This window comes from Silurus aristotelis (genome assembly GCF_946808225.1).
Source record: "Silurus aristotelis genome assembly, chromosome: 16".
NCBI lineage: Eukaryota > Metazoa > Chordata > Actinopteri > Siluriformes > Siluridae > Silurus > Silurus aristotelis.
In genome coordinates, this window is record NC_139589.1 from 1522764 (window position 1) to 1535679 (window position 12916).

Consider the following 12916-nt stretch of genomic DNA (forward strand, 5'->3'; position numbering starts at 1 on the left):
CGACAAGGAGGATTTGGATGAAAAAACGTGGAGATTTTACAAGATATTTTCTGTATTTCTAAATGATTTATACTTAAACATCAACGGATTTAGAACATCCTGTCGCTCTTTATTTAAAAAAGGTCTCAGTTTTGCCGTGACTGCGTACGCATCATATATAACGAATGACGCCTGTGATTTGTCTCTCGACGTTCGTTTCACTTTGCTAGAAATATCCATTGCAAATATGCCAAAACGTTGAACAAACACACTTCGTTCACTGTATCCTGAAACTTATCTTCATTGAAACGTTTGATTTCGTGTTAAAACAAATTGTGTGAAACTTTTCATGCTGAGTTGTAACTTTATACCAAAAAAAAATTAAATAAATATTATCCATTTTTACTATTTCAGACACCTCATTGGTGTTACATCATTCAACATTTTTTTTATTTTTGACTCCGGTATGGTTTATTTTATTTTTTTTATTTTTTTTTTTCAATTAAACTTAACTCTACTTGGGTAATGTCTTTGTAAAAAGGTTGATGTTTCTTGTTTTCCCAATGTTCCAATGTTACTTTGAAAATCTGAAAGTAATGTGTAATGTTGCAATAGTACAGTTTTGTTACATTCTGTTTGTTAGATTCTTGGTTCTTGATGTTCCCTGTTAAATCCAAACATGAACATCTATGCAATATGTTCTTTGCATATATTGCTATATATCAGATTTCTATATGGGATAATTTTGATGAATCTCCACAAAATCTAGTATAGCATCTTCCCAGAAGAGTGGAGCTCATTCTAACAGTAAACAGGGACTAAATGTGGAATGGGATTTTCCAAAAAAAAGAAGAAAACGCAATCTTATGTTCAGGTGTCCACAAACTTTTGTCTATTATAGTGTGTATTCCTACTAGAGCAGGAGGTAGTAAAGCTTAGTAGTTAGGGCGTTGGGTTACCGAGCGAAAGTTCGAGGGTTAAAGCCCCAGTATCACTAAGCTGCCACTCTTGGGGCCCTTGAGCAAGGCCCTTAACTCTCTGTGCTCCAGGGGTGAAGAAATAATTTGCAAAGAGAGCAAGAACAAAAATTAAATGTTAATTAAAACTTCAATACTATAATGAAAAAAACAACAACAACATTTTATTTACAGAAAGAATCTAACAACGGTTTTCAGAGTAGAACAATTTCCAGACTACTCAATTTCAGCGCCAGACTTTTTTATTTCAATCATTGTCTGAAATGCTCAGCAGCTCCACTTCCTGTTTTTTTTTAATCACCGCTAATAAGCCTTTCTCAACCTCAGACCGTTCATCAGAGATCCGTATTATAGCTGTAGCTCTTGTGTTCACCTCGTGCTTCTCTATTCCCGAAAATTAAAGATCTTAATGGTCCCCGAATGTGCCTTTTGGACTCCTTTTATTAAATCCAACTAACCTGTAGAGAGTATAATCAATAAAACGGCAAGCTGAAGGACTTTCTTCTAGAATATTCTGTCATTAAGCTTTCATTTATGAATAATTACTCCCTTTACTCTTTGTAATGAGATATTTCTACCTGTCTAGGTTGGGTGAAAAAAAAAAGTGTATTAGTGTACGAGAAATCGGAACTAGTCTTTGGTAGCTCACGCTCAGGTTTCTTCTTCTCGGCTTTTTCATTTTCTAATCCTGTTTACAGAGAAGAACAGGGATTCATTATCAGCATCGTCAGAGTCTATTCTTACAAAACTCCATTTCTCTTGTTCTGGCTGGATATTAAAAAGCTTCAGATTCATTTCAGAACCTTGGGTTGGGGGAAAATCCGCCGTAAATTAGCATCATGGAAAATTGGGAGAGGGTCTGATTAAGGAGGGGCGTCTGAGTGCTCACTGGTTTTTGGCATTTCGACAAAGACGTGATGAAAAGCTGTCAGGATTAAGACCCCTTCATGAAAAGAGTCGTCGTTCAAACGGCGCGAACGGAGAGACGGCGAGATCTTTGAAAGAAAAAAAGAAAAAGAAGACGCTAATAGCTGTTCATTAGCCCGCTATTTGGCATGCTCGGAGGTAGGGACGGGAAATAAGTGCGCAGCAAGAACAGCATCGATCGCAATCAAATAAATTGCCGTCAGCACGCCGCAGCTGATGACTTGATGATGTAGGTCTGTCAGTGCAACACGCTTCACCAGGGACGCCTCGGGTTCCAGCTTGGGCCCTGAGAAACGCACACGTCGTCCTCCCGAGCGAGCGAGCGAGCGGCTCTATTCAATCTATTAAACAAATTTGACGTTTTTTATGGAGGATAGGCTATTTCCATTCTCTCTTTATGGCCCCCTTTTATATCGCTGGAGCGGGGGGGCGGGGCTTTAGGGGTGCTTATAAATAGAGGTGAAATTATGAACGTGAAGATAACGGCGCTGTCAGAGAGTAAACAAGCCCGAGGACTTATGTGCCTGAGCCTGATTGCAAATCACAGGGGACTTACGAGGGCCCTGAGAGAGAACGAGAGGAAGGAGAGAATACAGAGAGAGAGAAAGACGACCACAGAGACCGGGAGCTGACGAATCGAACTCGCCTGGGGCTCCAGGAAACCTCGACACGTCTGAAATAGCAACACAAAAGAAAGAAAAAAAAGCTGCAGTGTTAGCGTAAGCCTCATTAGCAGAGGTGTGAGTTAGCACGGTGGTAGGGGTTCGTCGGTTCTGTGAAAGTGCCACAGAATGCTCGGTGATAATTGGATTTTCATCCTCGTTTCGAGATCCGTCCCTATATAACATGTGTAAATATTTCCACTGGGATATTTCGAATCTCTTTTACCCAGGTGTTTATCCGGACGGTTGTTTGAATTATTTATATTAGCTCGTGCCTCATGGCTCGATTTGGCAGAGGTGTCAGGAAAGAACTTCATCTGGCAAAGCGAGCCGATAGTCGGCTGATATTTTCTATCATTAGCTTCAGAGAATCCTGTACGTGCTGTTGTGAGATGAAGCAGATGTTCACCAACGTAGTAAAACTTTAAATGATCGTTTAATGCAGCCTTGAGATATAAAAAAAAAGAGGCTATGAATTTGTAATATTGGGAAATGATGTAATAAAACAATGCCCGTGCTTTCATTAATTCATAATAGACGAATGTGCCTATGGTTTTAAAGGATAAACGGATTCACCATGCGCTGGAGCTGCACTTACAGCTCACTTTAATGAACAAATCAATCAAGTGACGACATTGTGTTTATACAGGATATTTAAGATTAGTCTTGAATGGCATTCGGTTTCACTGAAGACGCTGAAAACGACTTGAGAACCAAAGTGCTCGTTCATAAACGTCCTTTTAGTCTTGATTACAATAAGATGTCTGAGCTGTCTGACCTGTTCCATCCTCACCCCAAAACTGTGGAATGGCCAACACTTACTGCTCTGAAGACCTCGGGATGCAGTGAGCCAGAGCTCTGAACGCTTTAAGAGCTCTAAACGAAACAATAAACCTCGCCTCCGAGTGGCCCAAAGCCATCACCGTCTGCATCCTATAAAAGAGATCGAAAACTGAGCATAGTGTCTGAGTGGGAGGGGCAAACCCTCTCCCACCTGTCAATCACAGTGATGCAATCCGCTCATGGCTGTCTGTGAGGGCAGGTGGTGTACGAAAATGATAGCACTCTCGTTTGTTTGTGTTGTCTGTGAAGGTGTGATGATGCTTTTTTCTTTTTTTGCTGCACTCTGTATGACAGTGGAGAGCTGGCTGGTGGGCGGGGCCAAACCGGTGAGAAAATGGAGGGGAAATCGGATGCTGAAAGTACAAATGGACCAGAAAGGATGGGAAGTGACGTGGTTTTGCTGCTCAGTGCAGAGTTTTTTACTTCCTGTCAATCTTACTTATAATAACATAAATTAGATAAATTAGATAGATAGATAGATAGATAGATAGATAGATAGATAGATAGATAGATAGATAGATAGATAGATAGATAGATAGATAGATAGATAGATAGACAAACAATGAAGACAGACAGACAGACAGACAGACAGACAGACAGACAGACAGACAGACAGACAGACAGACAGACAGACAGATGATAGAAAGATCTTTCTGAAATCTGCAAAGCTTTTCACATATCCATCTCTGCCCCAACCCCGAGGCTCCGCCCCCTCTTTACCCACACAGTGCTCATGGTTTCTCTCCACCTGTTCAGCATACCAATGAAACTTCACCCTCATGCGACCCCCCCGTGTTGATCTCTCTTTCCGTTAATCTGTTTCTCCCCTTGTTCTCCACTGTCTACGTCCCGGATTCCTCGGCTTTACTGCGCGACGGCTCTTCACATTTTCTCTTCATTCCCATGTTTCTGAGGCCATCGCTTTATATGTCAGAGTGTTAATAACCTCCTGCTTTTGAGTCATGTCCTGAAATCTTCAACATATTGTCTGCTTTCTGCTCGGAATATTAATAACGATTTACAGATTTTTAAACTAATGCTATCTATCTATCTATCTATCTATCTATCTATCTATCTATCTATCTATCTATCTATCTATCTATCTATCTATCTATCTATCTATCTATCTATCTATCACACTATATTCCCTCTGTCTCCTGCTTTTTTACAATAAATTTTAGAAGAGAATTAATGCTGTAGATTATAAACACAGTGTCAATATTTATTACATGTCATTTGATATACAGCGACATTTTAGTAGCTATTTCTTTAATGTTCTTTTTTTTTAACGCAACAGCTGTAAACCATCTTATTAAGCTTCTTGACTGCTGCTCCACCACTGAAAATGTTCACAAAGTGAGCATGGAGCAACATAATCCCTGCCCCAGTGGCCTCTATTTATTAACATTGTGTTGCAGTTCCCATGTCTGGCCACTAGGTAAATATACCCTAGAAGACCTTCACATGATGGAGAAATTCCAGGTTATATTTAGCATCTTAAAGTTTTCCCGAAAATGATTACACGTGTTTTCTCTCTTAACGAAAATCCAGCTGGCTTTGTGCTCAGGTACATTGTCTCACTGTTGAAGATGTTCCACTAGATTTTGTGGAGCTTCATTCATCTACAAGTGTGTTCGTAAAGTCAGGTAGTGATGTAGGTGAGAAGGTGAGGAGGTCTGGGGTGCAGTCAGTGTTCACATTCATCACAAAGCTGTTCAATAGTTATATACTAATATATTTTAATACTTTTGGCCATCTTCTAAAAATGTGCCGTTGTTGTTGATGTTATTGTTGTTGTTGTTCTGTCTAGTGGTGATACATATGAATCTGTATAGACAGAAGAAAGGGTTTTTTGCGTTATATAGCTGTTATAATGTAAACCAAGAACAGTTTATATTGTACTTATTAACTACTAATTACACCCTGGTCTGATATAAGTCAAGATGTAAGTTTTGCAACTTGTTAACACTCAAAAGCTTGCAGGCCGAGTCACTTGCATGTTCTACTGAATCTATTCCTTTACTATTAATCGAGCAAAATGTATTCTGTTTTTTTGTGCATTAATGAAAATGCGATTTGGGATCTGCGTTTCTGCTTAAAACTGTAAAATGCTTGTTGGCATGTGTGCAAACTGATTCATTTAGCACCAGGGACTTTATTTAGTCCAATCTGAAAGCTATTTTGGAAACTGATTGCATGTGTGTTTGTGTGTGTGTGTGTGTGTGTGTGTGTGTGTGTGTGTGTGTGTGTGTGTGTGTGTGTGTGTGTGTGTGCGTGTGTGTGTGTAAATGGATATATCTGGAGAGCATTCGTTAAATTTGTAGACAGGAAATCTCTAATAGCTTGAGAAAAAAAAAACGGAGGAAAAATCCACGCGATAATACTGCTCTCAATTCGGATTTATATCAGAGAGATGTGACAGCATGCGAAAGGAACCAAGTTCTTGCCTTCGTGTCCTATTTAAAGATCACACGCACGTTTTTTAACAGCTGCTAATCCGGGCGATGCAGAACCTGTCAAATTACAATTGTGCTTCCTCAAAACCGAGTCCCAGGATCTAAATGAAACCTGGCTATCGGGGGCAATTAACCCCTTAAACCAAAAGAAAATGGGTGTCATTTATAAATGGAGTAAATCGATCCTGATCCACCTCCTAATATCATCATTATGACGCCACATCTACAGAAAGCATCAATATTGTAGAGAAGTGCAGTAGATCAGAGCGCTGCATCACACACAGGATCTTATACAGAGAGAATGAACGTCATCACTAAAGCAAGAAACCCAATGAACACAATTCAACACGTCTCCTTTCACTGGAGCCACAACTGCAACTCCACATACATCATCTCCAGCAGAAGCATCGATATTCACCTCATCACATCACCCCGGGGTTTTCCTGCTTTTTTTTTTTTTTGCGTTACATTACTGTTTTCCAGGGGATTTCAAATGAAAACAAATTGTGTGTTTTTGTGCAAATTCTAGAAAACGCAAAAGTATAAACGATCAGTGAAAAAGTGCGAGAAGCCCCGACTTTTCCTCACAACGTCCAGCTTTTCTTGAAAAGTCTCTGTTGTAAATGTCCATGTTGAGTTTAAAAAAAAAAAAAAGGAAATAAAAATATCAAGTATAAAAATTATAAAGAATAATAAATGTTTAATGTTTAACTAAGTATAAAAATATATTAAACAAAAATTTTAAAAAACAATATACTGTATATATACTACGTTTAAAAAAATAAATAAATATATAAGGAAGGAAGGGAAGAACATTTATGCAATTTTTTCACATTTATTTATTTCTTTATTTCTTTATTTCTTTATTTATTTATTTCATTATTTCTTCTTTTGTTCCTTTTTTTTTTTTCATTCATGCAGTCATATTTAAATGTAATAATATTTATTTTATTTACCACATGTCATAACAACCCAATAGGAGCTTGTTACTTTCCAGAATATGCTGTAATTACAATGAAATACAACACACACACACACACACACACACACACACACACACACACACACAAAACTCACTCTTTTTCCTCTCCATTCTGGCCCTGGTTCTGAAAGCACACCTGAGCGTCTATACGACCTGCGCTGGTCTGAGCGTAGACCTCGATATCCCGAAATGTAATAAAACGCAGGTGCCGGCTGACCTTCTCTGCTGAGGACCATCATTAAAGATCTGAATGTAGAGAAAATCCTCGAGAGCTGATGATCCTGATGTCTCTGATGTTCCACTCTGAGTATCAATCGAGGTCTTTGTCCTTTGTCACACAAAAACAGGACAAGTTGGAGATTCTTGGTGGGGCCGTGGAATGAGAATAACGTGGGCAGACGTTAACCCGGCAGCGCTCTGCTCCTCGCCCACGGTCAACATCTGAAAGGCTTTGTTGTGTTTTTTTCCAGACGCACGAGCCACAAAATAATCGCACCAATTAAATCCTTGCAGCATGTCGGAAAGGGCAGAGTCTGGACCAGGACTTTTCATTAGGAGAAAAAAACACGCGTAATCGTTCGGAAAAAAAAAAATTTTCAGGGAAACTTTAAGATGCTAAATATAACCTGGAAGACCTTCACACGCCAATTCCTTGTCATGGAATTCATATGTTCAGACAGAAGAAAGGGTTTTTATTTACCCAGAATATCGACAGCAGACAAAACAACAACAAACTGTACATATTGCAGGATATACCTTGGCCAAAGGTATTGGGACACCCAACATTTCCCAGCCATGTGGTTCTTCATCAACTGTTCCTGCAAAGTTGGACGCACAGAATTGTACTAGAAGACCAAAACAATCCTGTGCAGATCTGCTTTCCGTTTTCAGGCCTCCTCACCTTCTCAGCTACATTAGTACCTGACTTTAGTAAAACCCGTATGGCTGAATGAATCTCCATACTGTAAATCCCTACAAAATCTAGCAGAACATCTTCCCAGAAGACAGACATCAAACATTGCTTATGAAGGACCTATTTGAGGATCCTGATTTGATTATCCTGTTTTGAGGATCATGATTTAGCTTGAGCCCAATAATCAAATGTAATAACAACCAAGGTGGACAAACACACACACACACACACACACACACACACACACACACACACACACACACACACATGCATTAAAAAGAAACACTCTTTCCTCTCCATGCTGGCCTGGGATGGCCAGTGTGCCAGAAAGAGTGAAGGTTAATTATAACAGCAAATGTGGACTGGGATGTTCAGAAAAGCTCATAGGTCAGGTGTCCACAAACTTTTGGCCAATATATTAGTCAGAAGACTTTGGAAGCTTTTAAAACATCAGACAGCAGTCGTTCTAACAATACATGCTGATAGAAAGCACAGAAATAGGAAATAAAAATTACTAATCTGAGAATCAATTCCTTTTGTGACTTCGAAGTAAATAATTTCTCGTCCGTCTCCGTCGCATGCAGCGTAATTAAAATCAAAACAGTTTTGTATCCGAAGCCGGAACAGAGAGTGTATTTACGACACGGACGACAGACGAGAGTAAAGTCGGCTGTATTATATTTTTTCAGCCTCCGTAGCAGATTATTGATACACTATTTTATTTTCAGCTCTTGTTCTGACAGTCCTCTGGGTTTTCAATTATTCATAGACCGATAGCTGGCAATAAACATATCTGCTTGTTTGTAAACAAGGCGGCACGCAATGCGCATGACTCATCCGGATTTCTTTTCGGCGACGCATCTCGAAGTCTACACGAAACCCCTGTTAAAATGGCAGGATTCTGTTTTATATTTAAATATTTTAAAAATACAAATGAAAGCAAGATCAAATAATACCAGGAGTTTTTTCCACATCAAAGTCAAATTTATGACAGAAAAATAAACAGAAAATACACAATACACAAAAGTTTGTTTACACCTGTAAATCTCATCTCATCCCATTTGCTGTTATAATAAGCTTCATTTTTCTGGGAAGATGTTCTACTTGATTGTGTGGAGTATGTGTGAGATTCATTCAGCCACAAGGATGTGTTTTAGTAAAGTCAGGTACTGATGTAGGTGAGAAGGTGAGCAGGTCTGGGGGTGCAGTCAGCGTCCACATTCATCACGAAGGTGTTCAATAGGTTTGGAGCTCAATAGCAGGAGATCTTCCACATCCACATTCCAACCAATGGAAAGCAGATCTTCATTAAGCTGATTTTATGCACAGGGACATTGTCATGCTGGAACATGTTTCTAGTTCTAGTGAAGGGACAATTTTATGCTCCTGCATCCAAAAAGATCCTACACAATTGTTTGTCTCCAAGTTTGTGAGAACAGTTGGGGAAAGAACCAAGTCAGGTGTCTTCATACAGGTTTGGGTCTCCTGGGTTAAGTGAAAGGAAAATCTATTTTCTTTATCTGCTGTGTATCTGTCAATCTACTAAATCTGTTTATAATATTAGTATTGTATCTGATCCATAAAGTGATTTTGTAAAGTTATGGACACTAAATGTATATGGTTGGAGATGTAGGAGATGATTAAATCGTGCATGCTCTCGTCTCTCTGCTGTTCTTCGTGAATAATGATCGGATCGTCTGGCCGTGCAGCGACACCTCATTTGTCTGTCTGTCTGTCTGTCTGTCTGTCTGTCTGTCTGTCTGTCGGTCTGTCTGTCAATAATCTATCTATCTATCTATCTATCTATCTATCTATCTATCTATCTATCTATCTATCTATCTATCTATCTATCTATCTATCATCTGTCTGTCTCTCCGTCTGTCCGTCTGTCTGTCCGTCTGTCTGTCTGTCTAGTGTGTATGTGTTTTACTTTACTGAAATACTACACACAAATCTGTCTCTTGCTCAGATATCATATAAAAATAAATAAAAGCATCACAGTAAAATAGAAAGCAGGTTGACACGGACAGAAGCACGGTATGACTCATGAATAAACTGGAAAACATCACCCTGCTTTTTGAAACACCGTGTGACACTGACGGAGTGCACGAGGTGACAGCTGGCTGAGAAGACGCCACCGCTGTGTGATAAAGTGCCCCAGGGGCGTCGCCAACTCGCCCTCGCCTCACACTCCACACTCTCCCAGCCTCGAGGCTGAAGCGTCTGCAGTCGGGGTCAACCAGACGATGCCAATGTCCCACTACTGCCAATGCTGACACTACATTACTACATTATCCCCCCTGCTGGAGGGGCCGCTTCACTTCAGGGCAGCAGTGATGGGGCTGTTCTCTAACATTACAGCTCAGCGTGGAAGGTGACATTGTGCAGCACTCGAGCCAAATTACTATTGTGTTCCAGAACCACAGATTAGGTGTGTGTGTGTGTGTGTGTGTGTGTGTGTGTGTGTGTGTGTGTGTGTGTGTGTGTGTGTGTGTGTGTGTGTGTGTGAGATGCTTGCTTCGATTTCCAAAGCATTTTCTATATAACATTTGCTTGTTCTATCTAGATCTATCTATCTATCTATCTATCTATCTATCTATCTATCTATCTATCTATCTATCTATCTATCTATCTATCTATCTATCTATCTATCTATCTATCTATCTATCCATCCATCCATCCATCCATCCATCCATCCATCCATCCATCCATCCATCCATCCATCCATCTATCTATCTATCGAATAATGTAATAGTTTGAAATGTCCTGTGTTCCTTTAAATCCTTCTACAGTTTTCAATGAGACTTCTGCAAAACCCATAAAACCTTCTATATGTTCCTCAAAAAAAACATTTGTGTTCCACTGAGACACGTCGGCTTTCTTCTACAATCTTTTAAAAAACGAAATCATCTAAAAACCTTCTGTGTTCCTCTTAAATCTGCGATAACAATGAAGACAGCAATGTTTCCAGACCAGGAGTCCTGAAGATCTTTAAAAACCTTCAGCTTCACATGAAAAAGACTTCAGTCCCCTGTTAGGACATGCCGAGTGACTTCCTGTACACACACTAAACCAAAACACAAATACAATATCATCATCATGCGAACAGGAAAACACACGTTTCCTTAAATGGAGGTCATTATTGGTCCAATGAGGGGGTGTTTGGTATTGATACTGATGGTGTTGATGGTGGTGGTGTTGGAACTGATAGTGTTGGTGGTGGTGTTGGTGCTGATAGTGTTGTTTGCTGGTGGTGATGGTAATGATGGTGCTAATGGTGGATGTTTTTGGTACTTATGGTGTTGATGTTGTTGATAGTGCTGTTAGTACTGATAGTGGTAGTGTTATTACTGATAGTGTTGATATTGTTGATGGTGCTGTTAGTACTGACAGTGTTGATGGTGGTAGTGTTGGTACTAATTGTGTTAATAGTGGTGGTGGTACTGATGGTGGTGCTGTTAGTACTGATGGTGTTGATGGTGGTGGTGTTGGTACTGATGGTGATGATGTGGTGCTGTTAGTACTGATGGTGTTAGTATTAATGGCGTTGATGGTGATATTGAAATTAATGGTACTGATGGTGTTGGTGGTGTTGTTTTCAGTTTTGGTGTTGATAGTATTGATGGTGTTGATGTTGGTATTGATGGTGTCATTGATGGTATTGTTGTTGGTACTGATGAAGCTTTCGGTGGTAGTTTTGGTGCTGATGGTGTTAATGTTGTTGTTGGTATTGATGGTGTCAATAGAGTGAGAAGAAGAAGGAGAGAGAGAGAGAGAGAGAGAGAGAGAGAGAGAGAGAGAGAGAGAGAGAGAGAGATGATGGCTGGGAGAGAGGAAGAGGAAACGGGTGAGAAACAATCTGCAATAAAGTTTTGCATGCGTTGCTGCAGATTAATGCAGAGTCAATATTTGAAACAAATCCTGATTGGCCAGTCGAACCCTAACACTCCTCAAAGGCGTGTATCGATCGATCCTGCAGGTCATCGCACGAATCCACTGAGGTTGATGGGAAGAAGAAAATCGATGGCAATTTCAAAAGAGCCTGTTATCATCATGATCAGAAATACAGACTGCGATACTGATACATTTATCCATTAATAAACCGCTAATAAAAATGTGTGTGTGGTTACTGTTGGTATTGAAGGTGTTGGAGTTGACAGTGTTTTTGTTGTTGTTGATAGTGATGTTGCTGATGATGGTGTTGGTATTAATGTTCATGTTGTTCATGTTGTTGTTGCTGATGGTATTGTTGATATTAATGTTATTGATGATGTCGTCATTTTGATGTTTTTGTTGGTATTAATAATGTTGGTATTGATGTTGGTCTTAGTATTAATAGTATTGATCTTGTTGTTGGTATTGATGGTATTAATGAGGTTGGTATTGATGGTTTTGATGTTGTTTTTGGTATTGTTGGTATTGATGTGGGTCTTGGTATTAATGGTATTAATGTTGTTGGTATTGGTCTTGGTATGGATGGTGTTGGTGCTGTTGTTGATGTTAGTGTTGTTGGTATTGGTGGTATTGATGTTGTTGTTTTTGGTTTTGATGGTGTTGATGTTGGTATTAATTGTGTTGGTTATGTTGTTGGTGCTGTTGTTAGTGTTGTTGGTTTCGATGGTGTTGTTGGTATTGTTACATCTTATGCTGTTAGTATTGAAGGTGTGGTTGTTGGTATTAAAGGTGTTGATTGTGTTGATGGCGCTGTTCATGTTCATAATGCATTTGGTGTTGATTGTTTTGAGATTAAGAATGTTGTTGGTGTTGATGTTAGAGTTGTTGGTATTGAAGGTGTTGCTGGTGTAGGTGTTTGTTTAGTTTGTGGTGTTGTTGATGTTTGATGGTTTTGTATTTGTGCTGTTTTAAAGGATTAATTGAAACATCAGTGAGATCAGCACTGTAATGATCTAAAAACTCTTTATTAAATCTATATGTTTTTTTTTCCATGTGGGCATTTGTGTTGTTGTTGTTGTTGTTGTTGTTGTTGTTGTTAAAGTTGCGTGATTGTTGTTATTGTTCTGTAAAAGATTTATGTGTAACGGCTTAATTGTGCTTTGTGCAGTTATTAGTATGAAGCTTAACATGTCTGTGGTTTGATTTGTTTGCATGAATAATCCTGTTATTATCACAGCAGTGCTTCAGAGTCATCATACTGAAGCTACAGGCGCTCGCATGAG

At 39.4% G+C, this 12916-nt stretch overlaps 1 protein-coding gene across 3 annotated transcripts in view; it reads right to left on the reverse strand.

Annotated features, from left to right (window-relative positions):
* The window catches only part of sgcd (sarcoglycan, delta (dystrophin-associated glycoprotein)), a 171171-nt gene that overhangs the window by 120701 nt on the left and 37554 nt on the right, over positions 1 to 12916 (reverse strand). The window contains exon 1 of one of the 3 annotated variants that reach the window (XM_083564417.1): positions 6922 to 7158. The exons of the other annotated variants lie outside the window; for them this stretch is intronic. Coding sequence (XP_083420543.1) covers positions 6922 to 7065 — 144 coding nt within the window. The 5' untranslated portion in view covers positions 7066 to 7158. Of the gene's footprint in view, positions 1 to 6921; positions 7159 to 12916 lie in introns of those variants that run through there. 3 annotated transcript variants of the gene reach the window in all.